We start from the raw sequence: 19,585 nt of genomic DNA on the forward strand, positions 1-19,585 counted from the left end.
TCCCCAAAGTTGCCGTCTCCCCCGGGGCTGGCCAGTCTTATGATCCAGCGGATCCTCCTGGGGAGGCCGGGCCGGGGAGAGGGCGCGGGCGCCGAGCGGCGGGGGAAGCGGGCGGGCGCGGCGACCGGGGCCCGGGCGGGGATCCGGGCAGCGACCGAGGCGGCGGCAGCGCCCCGGGCCCGCCGCCCCCTCCCCTCGGGCGGGGGGAGTCGCTGCATGGAGCCGGGGGGTCGGCCGTGCTGCGCTGAGCGGCGGCGGCGGCGGACCCCCCAGGCGGGCTGGGGCTGAGCCCGGGGCCGGGGCGGGGGCTCCGGGGGGACCATGCCCGGAGGCCGGCCGGCCGCAGCATGGCTCACGGGCCCGGCGCGCTGATGCTCAAGTGCGTGGTGGTCGGCGACGGGGCGGTGGGCAAGACGTGCCTACTCATGAGCTATGCCAACGACGCCTTCCCGGAGGAGTACGTGCCCACCGTCTTCGACCACTACGCAGGTAAGCCTCGGAAGTGCTGACTAAGGGGCCGCTCCCCGGGCCGGGAACTTTGGAGCAACTTTGGCTGAGCCCCCTCACCGCCTCCCCTGCGCGCGCTCCCCACCCCTCCCCCGTCGCGCCCTCCGCCGGGCGCCCGGCCCTCCCCCCAGGCTTTCCCTCTGGCAGTCCCTAGCCTGCCGGACCCAGCCTTCTTCCCACCCCCAACTCCGGTGCCCCGTCCTGGCGCCCCGCATTTCCCATCCCCCTCGGCGCCCGGGGCCGACCTCCTTGACCTTCCTACAAACGCCTTCCTTATTGCCCCAATCCCCGAGGGGGAAACGTGGCTACGGGACTTGGGAGAAAGGAGTGGGCAGCTGGGCGCCACATCGCCCCGGCCTCATGCCACTTCACAGTGAGCCGGGCACAAGGGAAAACGGGTGGCATCTCCCTGGGAGCTCCCGCTTGCCTCCAGCTGGGTTAGGAGGGAAGGGTCCTGGTGGGGAACGAAACTGCCCCAGAGCCTAGATGATTGTGAGCTTCTCTCCCCGCCCCCACTTCTCTGCCCTTGCAGTCAGCGTCACCGTAGGGGGCAAGCAGTACCTCCTGGGACTCTATGACACAGCCGGACAGGTGAGTGTCTTGGCCCCTGGCCGCACCCCCCGCCCTTTCCCCAATTCAGGGTGTCTGTGAAGGGCCTTTGGAAACTGACGTGTCTAGGAGGGAGGGTGTGTCTGCAAGGGTCCCTCTGGATCAAGTATTTCTTTCTTCAAGTCACCACATTAGGAAAAGGAAAAAAAAAAAAACCTCAGCAACAAACCCAGACCAGCCTACCCCATGTGAACCCCTGGGCTGAAAGTTTCTGCCTGTGTGTGCCTTCTGTCTGGTGCCTGGTGTGTGGGTCCCAACTCCTGTTGCAAAGTGGCAGCGGCCAATCCTGAAGCACTCTTATTTTTAGTTGCCGATGACCAGGTCTCCCCTCACAGCCTTTGTCTGATCCCTCATTGGTGAGTGGTCTGCCTGCCCGAGGAGCCTGATTGGTGGGAAATGGCATCATCTAATATGATGGGAAGGCATTTGGTCCTGGTTATGTTTATTACAACATCATTGCACTCTGGGACTCCAGTCCCTGAAAACGTAATTTGTGGTATTACCAGAGGGCCACAGGGAAAAAAGAAAAGAAACAACAACCATCGAGCCACTCCCAGGGGCAGGGAGGGGAAGGAGGGGTTAGGAGATCAGTGTGAATCTTGGAGGAAGAGCTTTTTTGTTGTTGTTCCCTAGGAAGGGCAGGTGACTTTGTCTGGGTTTTCTTTGGTAGAGATTATTGTGCAGAAAGAAAATGCGCCCTCCGACCATTATGTGCAAATTAGAGGTGGCTTCTGAAGGATTAAGTCCTCCTCTCTGTCTCTGTCCCAGCTCCACCCTCTTCCCAAACCCACTTTTGCTGTGGGCCTAAGATGATTTGTTTGATGAAGTTTTGCAAAATCCAGCCCTGTGATTAGACATGAAAATTTGGGCAGAAGTTTCCACGTGTCATCCAGACTTGGGTCCTTGAGAACATGTGAGCGGCTGAGGGCCTTGGAGAGTGTCTTTAGGGGATGTCCAGTAGTACAGTTTCCTTATCTGTAAGACGGGGTTTAAAAAATTCAGACGGGGCTTCCCTGGTGGCGCAGTTGTTGAGAGTCCTCCTGCCGATGCAGGGGACATGGGTTCGTGCCCCGGTCCGGGAAGATCCCACATGCCGCAGAGTGGCTGGGCCCGTGAGCCATGGCCTCTGAGCCTGCGCGTCCAGAGCCTGTGCTCCGCAACGAGAGAGGCCACAACAGTGAGAGGCCCGCGTACCGCAAAAAAATAAAAACAAAAAAATTCGGACCATTCCCCTGGGCATATATTATATGCTGGATGCTTAGCACTGAGTCTGGCACACACTAGGCACACATTAGGTCAATAAAGAGGAGCTTTTCTTTGTAGCCCTTGTAGATTTGGATTTCAGAATTGTAGTACCAGGTTAGATTCCGAAGAATGTCTTGTTGGGGGGCACCTCAGTGTGGCCTCTGGTTTCTATACTGTGAAGTTAGAGGAGCCTCTGAGAATAGAGAAACCACTGGCAGAGCACTAGGCACCGCCCACTTTCACCAAACTGAACCAGGTGAGTACAATGAGTTCTTAGCTTTCCAGGGCCCCTTTTCATTACCTGCCTTGTAGTTACTCCTTCTATCATTACCAGACGGTATGGAGGGCAAGAGGCAGAACCCATTCAATCAAATGAGACCAACTTTTAAGAAGTACAGCTGGTAAACAGCAGGTTGAAATTGTTGTTTGAAAGGTGAGAGGTTAAGAATCGTCTCTAATATTAACTTCTCTCACTACTGCCTCTTCCCTTTTCTTTGTCACACCATGGCCATCTTTTGACCACGAGCCCTATTCAACAGGACATGTGTATGTCAGAGCTGTTCTGTGCACATTCAAATCTGGCTAATATCTACTGACTTCCTTCTACATATCAGGCCTGGGGCAGCCACATGCAAATATTATTTTCTCCACTAAACAACCCCATGAGATAAGTGATCCTCCATCTTTGCAGATGAGGAAACTAGGGCTCAGAGAAGCTAGGTTGCTGATCTAAAGTCACAGCTACGGAGGGGTGTTGCCTGGATTAGGACATGAGTCTGAATCTGCCATAGTTTGAGGTGGTTATATACAGAGGAAGTCATGGGAGGTGCTGAGGTGCCACCTGGGTTGGTTGGGTTGCTTGTGTCTCTGTAGACATGGTCCCTGGAATCTTCACAGTCATTCTCTGAGTGGGGGTTGTATGCCACCCCTGCAGAGGAGAAAAACCAGGTCCAAAGAGTCAAGTGCTGTTTTCAGTGGAGATTGTAAGTTATCTTCTAAGTGGGATCAACCGATTAGTGAGAGTCAGATATTACTGTTTTTATCCAATGGTGGATCACTTACTCTATTGGCCAAGAGGTGTGTTAGGCCCCCTTGGTGTTTCTCCCAGCATCTAAGACTTTTCTTAGTTAGCAATAATTCACCTATCAGCATCCAAGGGTTTATTACTAATAAGCAATCTTAGCAACGTAATCATCAATGAGATTAAATGAGTGCCCACTTTGTACCTAGCACTGCGCTAAGCACCAGAGGGGTACAATAGCATAAATTTAAGATAGGGATCTGCCATGTCTGAGGACAGCATGGGTGGAAGTGTCTGAATTAGATGCAATGTGTGATATGTAGGAGATTCCTGTGTTGTACTTGGTCATAAAGACCTCGTGCCTCTATGAATTGGTAGCCGATTAATCTTACAATAATAATAATGATAAAGAAACACATTCACATGCATATACATATAGAGAGAAATTTTCAAGTCTTGATAGGCAGCAGAGGAAAGCCCATGGGCTTTGGAACCAAATAAGCTTGGGCCCAGATCTCCACCTTGCTGTACTGGTCCTGTGATTCTAGCTATATTATTAACCTCTGTGATCTAGTAAAAATGTGGTTAATTAGAATCTGCACTGCAGTGTTATAGGTCGGCTTAAATTGTTTAATGTATATAAAAGCAGCTGACACTGTTCTTCGTTCATAATAGTAGATGTGTAATAAATATGAGAAATTATTGTGCTCCACCGTGGGCAGTTTTATGGGGGGAAGAGGTCACACGTGGAAGAGGACCGTGTATTATACTTGGAGTTGATAGAAATTCTGCTAGGATGCCAGATCCTAGAGGCTTTTTAGCGGAGGTATGATGCTAGCTTTGTACTTCGTATTTGCCACGGTCCCCATCACTGGACCCATGGACACTGTCAAGTGCTCCCTGCTCTAAATGCCCTGTTGTGTCAAGATGGTTTCCTTTCTTGATCAGAACCTGCATCCCCAGTGATGTAAGAGAAACTCTTAGAAAAATGAAGAGTTCAGCATAAAATTTGAGAACCAAGTGGGGTATGCAGGTTTCAGTTGATTCTACTTTGGGAGGTAAGATGGGACGAGGGAGAAGCTCACAGCACTTTACAAAGTTCACTCATGCACTTGGGCTCTCACTATATTTGAACAAGAGCACATCTCCCTTGGGTTGGAACTTCTAGTCTGTGTGCTTACTCTTGGGTCCCCTCTTTGACCCCAGTTGAGTTCAAAGCCATAGGTAACCAATGGCCCAATTTATATATTAAAGAACATATTACGGAACTTCAAGAGATGATTGTAGTAGATAACCTCATGCCTTCCGGAGTAGGCTGCTTCCCCCTTAACCTCCGCTGCTATTGGCAGAGAGAGAGAGAATACATAGTGAATGTGAATGTGTCGGGCATCACGTTCTGAGTCCCATCACGTTCTCTGACTGGGCACATCCCTCCACACCCCCGACACGCTAGCATTAGGCCAAAGGGAAGCCCCCCTCTCTTGGCCAAGCCCCTGGTGGCCCAGGAGCAGCCCGACATTTTACTGCCAAGCATTTCAGAGTGGAAGTTGAAGGCGCTCCTTCCTCCTCCCTGTGGCCTGCTGGAGGGGTCCGGCTTCCGGTCCGGGCCTCTGCAGTGCTTCTCTTTTCTTGCCTGGCGTTCAGGGCTTCAGGGTCGACTCTGCAGCAGCCCCAGTGTCTGCTCAGGGAGGTGCTGGAGGGGTGAGATTTTCCCTCCTGACTCTGCACTGTTTGGAGCTCAGGGGAAGTGAGAAGAGCTCTGGCTCTGGCAGACGAGCCAGTGGGAGCTGCCTGGCAAGCTGCTCTCGAGGTGCAGGCTCCAGGCTGATCTCTTAATCCTTGGCAGGAAGGCAGAACTTGATACCCTGAAGAGGGAAGGACGGACGCCCAGTTTATCCCAGGTCCCGGAATACCCACACTCAGGAGGGTGTGTTGGGGGTGAGTTTGGGTTCCCTAGAGTTCCAGATTTAGCCACTGCCTCAGTGTGTACAAGTCCATATGTGTGCTTTTGGGTGTGCTGTTGCTATATCTGTTAACTTAAACACACACAAGTTCAAGGATGCATATAAGAGAGCTATAAATACCTTAACTCAGGTGTCCCCTGGGGTTGGTTCAGGGACAAGCAAGGTCTGTTTCTTACTTGACATAGCCCAGCAGCTGTGGCTGCCTTGTAGGCCCTCTGGGTGCCCAGGGAAGCACTTCCCCTCCAGAAGGGAATCTCCAGGGAGGCAGCCTGGGAATGCCCTGCCTTCTGGAATGCCCTGCAGCACCCAAGGGCCTAGTTTAACAGGAGGGGGGAGGGGTAAGCCCAGGGTATTGCCACTCATAGAATGCCTCGCACCTTCAGGCAGGCATCCTCACAAAACCTTCTGAGGTAGACTCTTCCCAGGTGAGGTAATTGAGAGTGGGTGGGCTTATGAGAACCAAACCAAGATGTGATTGGGAAAAAGGTTTTCCTTAACTTTTGGAGGGGCCTGCAGGGAGCATCAGTAGGGCTCAGGAAGTACCTACTCACATCACCCAGGCTCCAGGTCCCTGCAGCCCTGAGGGGCCCCGGGAGCAGAGTTTGGGAGGAGCTGCAGGGTTCCTTCCAGACATCAGCTGCAACAGGTGAGATGCTGGCACTGAGCATCCTGGTTTCCCTTAGTAACCTACTGTAGATTTGTCATCTGTGCATTTTGCTAACCTTTTTAGAAGCTATTTATATTTCCAGTCTGCACTGCATCATAGGGAATGCTGGTCTCCTCCTCCGCGTGGGGAAGGTGGATGGCCTTTCTTGGCTTCAAAGCCTTTGCAGTGGCCGAATGCCCTGTGTCCCCCCTCTTGGCACTCTGATGTGGGTTTGGGATGTGATCCTCTGATCCATCCGGCTTCACTTCTCTCATGATTCTCTTGAGGTTTGGTGACATTTACGCTCTGGGAACCAAAGCTTACCAGCAGGTGTGTCAGCAATGGTGTTATAGGTGCGCCCAGATGCCATCCACTCAGCTCAGGAGTTGGGGGGGGGCCAGTGTGTAGCTTCCAGGGGGCTGAGCTTATATGGTCATTTTTATGTGTGCCAGGATGTGAAAAAGGTCGGAAGCATTGCTTTAAAGCTCATGGGTTAGAGGCCTTATGGAGAACTGGGTGTTTGTGGTTTTGTTGTGGAATCGGGGGTTTCAAGAGATGAGCCCTAGTGGTATTAAAACAAAACAAGACAAAGCCGTTCTCCATGGGGCTATCGGTTTCTAGCAATGACACGTGTTGGCAGCAGCTGGTACTACCAAGAAGCCTCAGGTACAGAATAGCAATATGCAAGGAGGAGGAATGAGAGGCTGTTACAAAGAAACTGAGCCCACAACCACACGTCTTTAAAATTCGGGTGCCTCAGCTGAATTTCCTTTCACTCAGAGGGCTTGGTTTTGCCCTAATTTGGTGTGTTTGGGTCAAGGAGTGGCTTTCCTTGCCCTCAGCAGTTTGCTGTTCCTCTTTTAGTTTCTGGCAGGCAACTGCTTTGCACGAGGAAGAGAGGGGAGACCCAGCCAGGGAGGCTGCGCGGGGCGTCAGGATGGCCATGGCGGGTCATCCGAGCCCTTCCTGGCCACCCAGCTCTCCGAGTACAGTTCTTCCAGATCCACTGCCTGCTGGACTGGCTCGATTCTCTCTAAGCTCCATGAGGACAGGTGACCGTGTCTCTTTTTCTCCACCGTGTTTCCAGCACGTAGCCCAGTGCCTGGTGCGTGGTAGGTCTACAATGACTGTTTCTTAAATTGAGTTGATTTGCATTTGGCTGTCAACTCATTTCTGCTAAAAGGTTAACCAAAGACTAGGGTTATTGCTGTTAAATAAGAGCTTCTGGCACAACCCCTTTCTTGGAAAAAAGCTTTGTTAGTTTAGTAGAAGTCTCTAAGTTTCAAAGGAGTGACAGGCATGGAGGTAAGCAGCAGGCCAGGCGCTGTCCCCTGACCCAAAACCTGGGGGCTTTCAGTGGTCCCCAGTGGGCCCGTCCCCCAGTGCTGTCCCTCAGGTGCCGGCCTCCACGTCTTTCCTGAGACCTGTCACTCTCAGATGCCCTGAGGAGGAGGCAGCTCGGCAGTGACAGTGTGGGTTCTGGATTCTCTGGAACATTTTTGAATCCTGCTCCTCCTCTCTGTATCTGTGAGACCATCAGGCAGCCAACTTCTTCCCTCCCTGTGGACGGGGGAGATGATGGCCACCTCGCAGGGTTGCCGTCAGGGTTTGTTAGAGATGATGTGTAGTTGTCCCAGATGGCCTCACGCTCAGTCAGGGGTGATGGTCCCGGCCGGCTTTGGGGGCTCTACCCCAGTTCAGTTCAGCTGGTGCTGATTCAGTGCCTCCTCTGTGTTCCAACCTCCTGTGGGAGAAGAAAGGGGGAATCAGATGGCAGAAAGCAGTGGGGAACACTCCTTATGTGACATTGAGTGGTACACCATCCCAGTTGACAAGAGGTAGTCGGGGTAAGCTCTGGAAAGCTGTAGGCTTGCAGGAAGAGATGGGAGGCAGTACAGTAGACTGGTTACCACTGTGGGCCCCCACGTTGGACTGCCAGGGTCTACTTTCCAGCAAGGGGCTTGACTTCTCAAGACCTCAGTTTCCTCATCTGTAAAATGGGGATTATAAAATCAAATCAGAGCTTCCCAGCTCCCAGGTAAGGGATTTTTCTTAGCCTCAAGGCAGCTGGGTAGGGCCTGGGATGGACAGCTCTGGGCTCAGGTTGTCCCTTCCAGCTTGAGCCGTCTAACCTCAGTCACTTAGCCCATGGCCCCTCTACCCCACCCACTGTGTGCTGAACGCACCTCTCTCTTCTCTGTCCCAGGAAGTGAAAGCTTGGGAACCATTGGGCTGAATGAGGTCATGCAGGCAGAGGGGCATGGAAAACGGATATTCTGGGTGGAGAGGAACAGCATGGGGAGCACAGGCACGGGGTGTCCCAAATGTGTCTTTTTATGGTACCTTGGATCCCTGCTGTCAGTGTCAACGTGTGGAGTAGGGATGAGAACTAAATTATGGAGTTTTTCACCCAGTAACTGACGACTTAGTAATTAGAGAGATATCAATCGGGTGCTGCGTTGCTTGTTGATTTTAATAGAAAGAACAGAACATGGGGGAAGGGGCCTCTATTATTGTTGCTGTTTCTTTTCAAGTGACTGGTGGGAGTAGCGGCCCAGCCGCCTCTCTCCTGATGCCCACACTCGCCAGCCCTTCCCAGACTCAGGGAAGACTCTGGGGTTTAATAATGACACTCTTGTCACTGAGTGGCACTTTTACAGGGTGTGAAGCACGTTGCACATGGTGCTCCGTGAGGCTTCTCACCTGCTCTGAGTAAAGGAAGCAGGTCGTGGTTGCCTCCTTTGCAGGTTCAGAGAGGTTAAGTGACTTGTTCAGACCACACAGCTGGTAAAAAGGCAACACCAAGATTGCAGGCCAGACTGCCCAACTCCAGGACCTGGGTTCTCTGTGTTAAACCACTCACAAGAATCAGCTTGATGGTGTTATATGTCTCCTTTACATCACGTATATTCTGTTGCTGATGATTTCATTAAAAAGTACATACTGGGCACATTGCTTTTCTGGACAGAAGAGTTGGTGGAATGGTGTCTATAGATGGGACACTAGGAGCTGCTGCTGAAATGGCTCCTTAAAGATACCTCCACCCCACCTCCACCCTGGGAGATTAAGGGTGTTTTGTCCATTTGTTCATTAACCTCCATTGTTGCTGAAAAAGAGGACTTCCCCTGCGTGGTGCAGGTAGCTGCATTGCCAATGAGGCTGTGGAAGAAACTTCATGCTGGTGCAGGTGTCACCTGTTCCCAGGAAGGAGCTCTGCACCCCTTTGCATTGTCACCCCTGCTCTGCCTGCCAGCCCTGACTTGACATGAACTTGCTGTGCGGGGGCTGCCAGGCAGATGTCTTTTCCATCCCATAGGGGCTGCCCCAGGCTTTTCTTTTCTCCCTTTAGGAGTTTCCTTATTTAGGTAAAAACTGCCATTTTCAGCCTGTTTGTCCCTCTTCCATCGGGGTATGCCCTGAATATGCACCCAAAGACTTCCTCTGCCACCCACTCCTCATTTTCCCTGCCTTCCTGAGCATCCTGTCGACACCACCTCCGCATGGGCTCCCACATCCCACGTCCCACAGCCTGGGCTGCGTCCCGCGCTGTGACTGCAAGGACTAGATGAAAACATTAGGTCAGTCAGCAAACATTCCTTGAGCACCAAATCTGGGCCGGTACCTGTGCAAGGGGCGGGGCTTACGAGACAGATCGGGCCCAGGCCCTGCCCCCAGGAGCACACAGTTCAGCAGAGAGGGGAAGGGAGAGGGTGCCTGTTCATCCGGGGCACAGAGGAGGCTGGGTTCTGTCCTTCCCAGGAGATTGAGAATGGGCACAGCAGCCTGGGGTTCTCCAGGTCGATTTTAGGTGGAGAAAGTGCTCAGATTGGATTCTTACATGTACTAGATGCTCAGTGAGGGTTTGAATTATTGCACTCGTTCTCAGATGTGGTCCTCAAACCAACATGCATCTTCTGGGAATGTGTTAGAAATCCAGACTCTTAGGCTTCACCCCAGACCCCTGGAATCAGAAAATCTGAGACAACTCTGGTCTGACAAGCCCTCCAGGTGATTCTGATACTGGCCGAGATGTCAGAACCACCACGTTAGTAAACGTGAACTTAATATACCTTGTCTTAGCAAGCCACCTCCCCTCCTCCCCTCCCCCGATACACACACACACACACACACACACACACACACACAAACTCTCTCTCTCTCTCTCTCTCTCCATGCTCTACTTATACACTGTCTCCAGAGTGCAGGTACATAACTTATCCGTCTTTTAATCCTTATTCATCTTTTAACCCCTGCCTATCCAAACACGCCTCCACACACCCTCATCTCTAGTTCTTTATGTGTGGTTGGGATGCTCCATATTTGTTGGAATGAACTGAATCATTCAGCCACTGGTGCTGCCTTCCTCACCTGCCTGGTGGAGATGGGGCCAAGGCACTATCAGGAGAAAACGGAGGCAGAACTTCTTAAGCTGCCCTTGACTCCACTGGTGTGCTGTCTGGCCCAAGGCCATGCACACAGTAGGCGCCAGGGGTATTCCTTGATGAGGCCCAAGTGCCAAGCCATGTCCTCCCCCGTACATTAAGCGTAGCTGAGGTTAGCACTCTGGGAGGTGACAGGCCTGCCCCTGAGGACAATGCTGGTTTGGTTTGTGCTAAATAAGTTCCAAAGCAACAGATGGGCAATGATGTCCTTTTGTATTAAAACTCCCCATTGGGACGGTTGGAGGAAGGGCTGTTACTGACACCCTTCTCCGCAGTAATTACTTTTCTGGCTGACCATGGCTTTCTGCATAAGTGTCTTCCTCTTCCATTCCCCTGCCTTCCCTCCACTTTTAAATTCCCCCTTTCTTTCTTTCTTTCTTCCTTCCTTCCTCCCTCCCTCCCTCCCTCCCTCTCTCCTTTCCTTCCTTTCTTCATTTTCCACTGCTCTCTCTTTTTTTTTTCCTTTTTTTCAAAACTTATTCCAGTGTAGAAAAGCCATCTTCTTTCAAATGGCCTAACGGTTGGGATTATAAATGAGTTGGCTCAAAGTATGCCCCCCTTTAAGAGCTGCCACTGAGAGAAAGAATTTAATTCTGATTGTCCAGCTCAATTAAAATTCCACTTACCAATTTCGTCTCTTTTTGTGGCTGAGTTGAGTTATTTGTAGTGAGGTGGATGGACCTACAGTCTGTCATACAGAGTGAAATAAGTCAGAAAGAGAAAGACAAATACCGTATGCTAACACATATATGGAATCTAAGAAAAAAAAAAAAAAGTCATGAAGTACCTAGGGGCAAGATGGGAATAAAGACACAGACCTACTAGAGAATGGACTTGAGGATATGGGGAGGGGGAAGGGTAAGCTGGGACAAAGTGAGGGAGTGGCATGGACATATATACACTACCAATCGTAAAATAGATAGCTAGTGGGAAGCAGTCGCATAGCACAGGGAGATCAGCTCTGTGCTTTGTGACCACCTAGAGGGGTGGGATTGGGAGGGTGGGAGGGAGGGAGATGCATATGTATATATGCATATACATATGTATATGTATAACTGATTCACTTTGTTATAAAGCAGAAACTAACACACCATTGTAAAGCAATTATACTCCAATAAAGATGTTAAAAAAATAATAATAAACAATCAAAAAGATTTTAAAAATTCCACTTACCCCAGCGTAATTTTCAAAGGGCCGTCCCGCCCAGTGAGCTGGTTCAGGGTTCACAATTAAGGTGTTCCTTGTGGCCTCCCTGGCTCTGCAGGTATGGGGGATGGGATAGAGGTGAGAGGGTCCCTGCTTTCTTCAGACAGGGGCCTTGTCTAGCAGCAGGGAGCTTCTGGTCTTCAGCCTGCAGAAAGTGAGAAGTCCTTCTGAGGAGGAGGCACCCCGTGAACTCCTCCTCTGAGACTCCAGCCCTCTTAGGGTTGAACCCCATCTTTGAATTTCAGCTGAGAAAATCATCTATAGGCTACAGTCTAGCATTCTGTTTTATTCTTGTGTAAATCTTTATTCAGCACCCAGATTGTAAGCCCTCAGAGGGGGTCTGCATGTGGCACGTAGCACTTAGCACAACCCACAACCAGGTGTGTGCTGGATTTAGGAGAACCTGTTAGAAAGATGATCATGAAAAGAACATCTCCCATGACTTTACATCACCTCCATATTGGTTTTCTCATCAGCTCATTTTTTCTTTTTTCTTTTTTTTTCTTTTTGCAGTATGCGGGCCTCTCACTGTTGTGGCCTCTCCCGTTGCGGAGCACAGGCTCCGGATGCGCAGGCCCAGCGGCCATGGCTCACAGGCCCAGCCGCTCCGCGGCATATGGGATCCTCCCAGACCGGGGCACGAACCCGTATCCCCTGCATCGGCAGGCGGACTCTCAACCACTGCGCCACCAGGGAGGCCCCATCAGCTCATTTTAAAGGGAATTCTGTTCTGTCTTGACGTTATTGAAGGTTTTTAAAATCAGGTTATAGGTGGTCGGTGTAATGCGTTGCCTGCTGAGGCACAGTAGAACTCATTTCTTAACTCAGGGAGTCCATTAGCAGAAAGGCTGCCAGGTCTCTTTGGATAAAATATTGGCCAGGATGTGTGCTGTTCTCCAGCAAGTCTGGATCTGTAGGATTCCTTCAGTGTGTTTTGTGTCAGGTGTCCCTCTGTTACAAGCAGGGGGAGCCCTGACATCCTGCTGCTGGGCCAGGCAGTGTGGAAGCATCAGAGTCTAGGCAAGCTGGTGTTATAAACAAAGCAATTCCTCAGAAATTCCTCGTGGGCCAGACTGCTTGTTTACTCCTCTTTCCTTTTAAAAAATTGAGATATTATTCATATTCAGTGGGTTTTATGTATTCACAAAGCTGTGTGACCATCACCACTATTTAATTTCAGAACATTCTCATCACCCCCAAAGAAACCCTGTACCTATAATCAGTGACTCTCCATTCTCCCCTTCCCCCAGCTCTTAGCAACCACTAATCTACTTTTTTTTTTCTTTTCTTTTCTTTTTTTTTTTTTTTTTTTTTTGCGGTACGCGGGCCTCTCACTGTTGTGGCCTCTCCCGTTGCGGAGCACAGGCTCTGGACACGCAGGCTCAGCGGCCGTGGCTCACGGGCCCAGCCGCTCCGTGGCATGTGGGATCCTCCCGGACCGGGGCACAAGCCCATGTCCCCTGCATCGGCAGGCGGACTCTCAACCACTGCGCCACCAGGGAAGCCCACTAATCTACTTTTTGACCCTGTGGATTTGCCCATTCTGGACATTTCATATAAATGGAATCATACAATATGTGGCCTTTGTGTCTGGTTTCTTTCACTTAGCATCATGTTTTCAAGGTTCATCCATGTTGTAGAATATACCAGTACTTCATTTCTTTTTTGTGGCTGAATAATCCCTTGTCTGTCCTTTTTATTCGTTTTCGTCAGTCTTCATTACATGGACATTCTTCCCGAACCCTGGAAACCACTGGTCATGTACTTCTGGTGCTGTCTTCACCCCAGCTCTGGTAGGGCTAGGGGCTGGTCTCCCTCTACGCTTTCAGTGTTCCAGTTCTCCTGTTGCCTCTGTTCATAATCCTCCCCACCCCTATCCACACCCTTATGTCTTTATTCATCAGATATGTGAGTATCCATTAAATACAGGTGAGGTGAGGAACATGAAGATCCACCAGATAGGGTTCTTTCGCTGTAGGAGCTTAGAGTCCATTGGGAAGAGAAGATGTATACAGATGACCAAAATGCAAACAGAATATGGGACGTGCCAAGAAAAGGTAAAGTGTGAGCAGTGTCATAAGGGTGCCTGACTGACTCTTAGGCTGCTTGCCTGGAGCCTCCCAGAGAGCCAGGGCCTCAGTCGGGCCATCAAGACTCAGAGACTTGATTTTATTGAGGAACTCACATATCATCAGGTCCACCGGTCTGATCTGTGTTAACTCATAGAGATCTGGATATAAATAAGGTTGTGGAAGGATTATTTATCATGTGGTCTTGGTGGAAAAATGGACTCAAGCCATAAACCAGTAGCTCACAAGGAAGAAAAGCGAACAGCCAATTGAACACACAATATGCAAAGATATGCAAATAAAAACTTTTTTTTTCACTTATCAAATTGAACAACATGGGAAAAATTGATATTCAGGAGTCAGGGAAGTGGATGCTCTATGTACCGTTCAGTAAAAACTGACACAATCCATTTGGAGGTTAATTTGGCAAAGACACTTAAATTTTCAATGATCCATTTCTATGAAATTATGCCAAGGAAACATTCAGTGTACACAAAGATTTACATAAAATGATATTCTTCACAGCCATATTTATAATAGTGATAAATTATAAACACATTAATGCATAGTAAAAAAGGATTTGTTAAATGATAGCATGATATGTATTAGAATAATCACAGCCATTAAGAACTGCTTTCAACAAATATTTAAAGATATATGAGGGCCTCCCTGGTGGCGCAAGTGGTTGGGAGTCCACCTGCCGATGCAGGGGATACGGGTTCGTGCCCCGGTCTGGGAGGATCCCATATGCCGCGGAGCGGCTGGGCCCGTGAGCCATGGCCGCTGAGCCTGCGCGTCTGGAGCCTGCGCGTCCGGAGTCTGTGCTCCGCGGCGGGGGAGGCCACAGCAGTGAGAGGCCCGCATACCGCAAAAAAAAAAAAAATTAAAAAAAAAAAAAAAAAAAGATATATGAAAAGGCCAGTGGTGTGTTAAGTGTGAAAACGCAGGAATGAAAACTATATATTGCATTATTACAACTTTGAAAAATCTGCATATGTATAATGTGTAAGAAAAATATTGGTATAAAATTGTCAAAATGTTAAAGCAGTTGGCTCTAGGTAGTGATATTGAATACTTGTAGAAATTTACTTCTTTATACTTTATTCTGTTTTTCTCCAATTAAAAAAAAAGTCACTTTATTTTTATTGAAGTTATATATGCAGATGGTTTACAGAGTCAACAGTTCTATAAGATCCTGTTATGGAGAAACAAAAGATCCCTCTCCACTTTCCTACAGAGAAGTCCTTTTCCACTCCCCCAAGGCAACCGCTTTCAGTTCTTAGCTGTTTATGTTGGTAAAAGAAATCCTCTATTGCCTTCACACCATGAATGATGAGGCTTTAGCTGTCTTTTGAATATGTCTTCCACTTCCCATCCACCTATCCCCAGTAGCTATATTGTAATTTCCATTTGATTATTGATCAGTGGTTATGTTTTTATCACTGTGTTAGCATAGCTGAGCCATGTAGTGTACTATAATTACTTTTCCTTCTTTGTGCCGCTTTTTGTTTTCCTGGAGTTACTAATTATCTTCTTCCCTTGCTCAGTTTTCACCACCTGTCTGTTTCATTCTAAACTCACCTTTCCATACATTCCAGCATATCAAGTATTCTGTCAGTTTCTTCTTGGAGACATTCGTCATGAGCCTACTGACCTGCTTCAGTTTGGGCTAGTTGCCTCGAGCCTACTGCACAGCTGTCATCCTAGGATTTTCCTTCATCATTATTGGGATTCCCTTTGGCTCTATGTCTTGTATTAGATGCCTATTTTTATTTTTCATGTCTTCATAGTTTACTTCCTCATTTTGGTAGAGTATATATTTTATTAGTTTCCTGAGAAAAGATGCATTGTAGGCAAATTTTTTGATACCTGGTATGTTTGAAAATGTTTTTATTTCCTTCATACCTGCTTGACATTTTGAAAATAGATTAGAAATCATTTTTTCTTCAGAACTTTGAAGACATTGTTCCATCATCTTCCAGCTTCAATTTATGCTGTTAAAAAGTCTGATGCCAATCTGATTCTGGATTCGTTTTTTTAGGAACCTGTTTTTCCTGTCTGGAATTTCACACTCATGGTCTTCAGGGTAGGGTGTAGCTGGCTATTGTGGGCTATTTCATCCTAGGGCCTCGTGTCCTTCAGTTCTGAGAAATTTTCTTGGTTTATTTCGTTGATTTCTTCACTTCCAATTAATCTCTTCTGTTTCACTAGAACTTCCAGTATTTAGATATTAGAGGCTTTGGGGTGGTCCTCTAATTGTCTTATATTTGCCTTCTCTGTGTCTTTTTGCTCTATTTTTGGGAGAGTTCCTCAATTTTATCATCTGCCCCTTCTATTTTTTTTTTAATGTGATTCTATTTTTAATTTTCAAGAACCTTTTCCTGTTCTTTGGATGTTCCTTTTTTTTTTTTTCTTTATCATCTAAGTTTGGTTTGGCTTGCTTTTGGTTTGAATATCTTCTCTAATTTCTCTGAGGGTATTAATGATAGCTTTTTGAAATTTTTGTCTCCCTGCATAGTCTCTCGTTTTGATCTCTGCCTTTTGTGGCAGTTCCTCAGGTGTCTACTCATATTTATGAGAGTGGCATTGGAGAATGGGAAACTCTGGGTTTACATGGGGCTGGATGACTCTGGCCCTTACTGAAGGTCTGGGTTTCTCAGCCTCAGCACTATTGATATTTTGGGCTGGACAGTTTGTTATGAGTGCTGTCCTATGAACTGTAGGATGTTTAGCAGCATCCCTATTGTCTTCCCTACTCCAATCATGATGATCAAGAATGTCCCAGACGGGCTTCCCTCGTGGCACAGTGGTTAAGAATCCGCCTGCCAATACAGGGGACACGGGTTCGAGCCCTGGCCCGGGCAGATCCCACATGCCACGGAGCAGCTAAGCCCGTGCGCCACAACTACTGAAGTTCGCGTGCCGTGCTCCGCCATAAGAGAAGTCACTGCAATGAGAAGCCCGCGTGCCGCAATGAAGACCCAACGCAGCCAAAAATAAAATTTATAAAAAAAAAAAAAGAATGTCCCAGACATTGCCAAATGTTCCCTTGGGGCAACATCAGCCTTTGCTCCTTCTACCCCCGTTTGAGAACCACTACTGTAGGGTGATTCATCTGGGTCTTTTCACTGGGGAACCTGGTCCTTCCTCTTGCACTGTTCATATTCCCCAGAAAAGAATCTTCCACTCTACTGCCTGAGTGGTTCCTGCTGGGCTGCCACTGTTCTGGGAGGTGAGGGGAGGAAGCAGGGTAAGGATCTCAATTTTCAGTGTACCCTGGCCTTGTGTGTTCAGTATGTTCAACTGGGCCCTGGGTCCTCCCACCCAGGGAACCCTCTGTTCTGCCCTTTCCGGGGAATAAATATCCTCTGCCTTTCATCAGGGCTGGGGAGAGTATTTATCATGATAGAGAACAGATCTGGGGTTTAACTGCTTCATTAGCAGACTGTCAGTCCGCCCTCTTGTTTGTGGCTCCACCTTCAACCCACTTTCAGAACACACTGCTCCAGCTCCCACACCTTTAGGGGGTTGTGTTGTACGGAACCGGGTGCTTCTTAACTTCTCCTCATTGCTGGCCCAGGATCTGGCTCCCAGGGTCTGCTAAATCAGTTCCTACTTGTTCTTTGGTTTTCTAGCTTCTAAAATTGTGTGGCTGTTGTCTCCTTCCCTGTTTGCTTTTCCTGTGGCTTTATGCCTTTTTTTTTTTAATTACTGTACATGTCAGAGGATTTTGGAAAGATCAGAGATAAATTCATGTGTTCAACTGGCTAGCATTTAACTGAATTCTTCTCCAATTTGTTTTCATAGTTAGAAAACATAAATATGAAGATCAAAGCTATAATGATAGATACCTTTTCAGTGCCTGTTATCCAGTGTACCTTTCCTTAGCATAAGGTACCCAGGAAAATGAATTCATTAGAAGCTTTCTTGGGATTCAGGCTTTGGAGCAAAAGGTCTTAGAGGAGATGTGAATTTCATCTGGATCCTGGAACCACATGGTCAACTGCCCCTCCCACACCAGAGCTCTGCTTTCTAGTGTTCAGGATCTGTTTGTCCACCACGTTTAGCGTCTTACCGTTGGGCAAAGCTAAATGGACACAAATATTCTAATTAGGCAATTTCTCCTTTGCTAGACTCTATTTAGAGTCTCTCTAGACAATAACTTTTAAGTCAACATTTTTCAGACAGGCCAAAACATACTCTATTAGGTTACAGCTTCCTTTAGTTACATTTTAATCACCTTGATTAGATTCGGGTGTTTTCAAGAATCTCGGTCATCTCTTAGTAATGACCCATACCGCAGATGACTAATGACGATTATGGTTTCATTTTCATGAATTTAATTCTCAACGTGTAGCCATATGTCAAATTATTAGGGTGTCCTACTATAGTTCCCCTATATTTATTAACTACACCTCCAGATACTGACATTGGGAGGCAGGAAGGGGCACTTGCAGCTCTGGGGATGGGGGTGGGGGAGGGTCGGGACTGTTTTCCTAGGTGAGGAGGTGGCGTGAGTGTGTGGCTTTGGGGTGGGGACAGGACATGGGTAGAACAGGTATTCCATGCAGCCTTTTCTAGTCCTCAGGTGGTAGACATACTCACTGCTGTGAATTCCGGTGGCACTTAGCGTGTGTGTCTCTTGTCATTAATCTCGTGCCTACATCAGAGGCCTTCTCTAGACCTGTTTATCCCATTTAATCGTAACAACAACCTCTGAGGTAGGTGATATTATCCACCCCTCCCCCTGCCCTTGCTTTAATGGATGAGAAAACAGGCACACTAAAATTACTAGTGTGAGTTACATGTGCAGCCCGTGAGAGCAGCACTGGACCTCAGACCAGGCCCACAGGCCTCTGATCTGTATGTAAGTCGTTTAATTAGTGACTTGCCCTGCTGCCAGGGTCTTACTAGATTGCTTAACTAAGCTAGTGGCTCTCTGAAGGGAGAGGTGTGCTGTTTGATTTTCCAGGAAGCAGCAGACTCCCTAACGGGGTTGATGTGTGGGCTTGGAAAGGACTCAGCTTAGTGGGTTACACCGGGCAGGGCTGAGAGCTGGAACCTCACAGGTTCCCGTGCAGCTTGACCGGGCTCTATGGTCCACACCTGCTATGGTTGAAAACTGCCTCCACCTCCACCCTGACCCACCCAACTGCTCCAGCCACAGTCTCGCCGGCACTTCACCGATGGCCCTGGCCTCAGCTGCTGCCCTCCACCCCAGATGGGGGGATGACAGCTGCTGGCCCAACACTGCCTCCAAGGGTTTTATGAGGATACGCAGAAGAGAATGGATGTTCGAAACCCCTGGAATGACCGGGGTTTTTCTTGCAAAGCTTTGTTGTTTCCTTGTCTGCCCATAGTGTTGCTTCTTTTTGATTTTGTTTCACGGGCTCTTGGTTTGTTTTGGTCAATGTCACATCTTCCTAGCCAGGTTCTCTGTGGTGGGATGTCCAGCTCCTGGATTGGCTGAGCTTCTGGGAACACGAGGATGCTCATACAAACGTGGGTCCAGTGAACCTTTTACAGGCAGCAGCTGAAAACTGCCTGTGCTGTTTGTAGCACAGGGCAGAGAGGGCTTGGCGGTGAGGGCTGGGTGGCCACATCAAAGTCCACGTGCATCATGATTCTTTTTCAGTTCTCAGGTCCCGTTAACCATTGTTTTAAAAAAAATACATTTGAGGTATATTAGTTTAGCTATCTTCAGTTGTTTTAATAAAATTCCTGACTTCAGTTCTTGCCTGCCATGTAAACATATGCACTTCGTAAGCAGCCACATTTCTCAGTGTGTTTTTCACAAAGTCGCTTTTACCCTCAATCCTCCTTTTCCACCGATTTATTCCTCTGTGCCAAATCTGCCGAAACTGAAGAGCTAAGGA

The 19,585-nt window shown here is 48.6% G+C and overlaps 1 protein-coding gene across 1 annotated transcript in view; it reads left to right on the forward strand.

The window, feature by feature from the left end:
- Positions 1 to 110: 110 nt before the first annotated feature.
- The window catches only part of RHOQ (ras homolog family member Q), a 40,832-nt gene continuing 21,357 nt past the window's right edge, over positions 111 to 19,585 (forward strand). The window contains exons 1-2 of the mRNA XM_060117328.1: positions 111 to 489; positions 1,040 to 1,098. Coding sequence (XP_059973311.1) covers positions 348 to 489; positions 1,040 to 1,098 — 201 coding nt within the window. The 5' untranslated portion in view covers positions 111 to 347. The remainder of the gene's footprint in view (positions 490 to 1,039; positions 1,099 to 19,585) is intronic.

The sequence above is a fragment of the Mesoplodon densirostris genome, chromosome 14 (assembly GCF_025265405.1).
Source record: "Mesoplodon densirostris isolate mMesDen1 chromosome 14, mMesDen1 primary haplotype, whole genome shotgun sequence".
Lineage (NCBI taxonomy): Eukaryota > Metazoa > Chordata > Mammalia > Artiodactyla > Ziphiidae > Mesoplodon > Mesoplodon densirostris.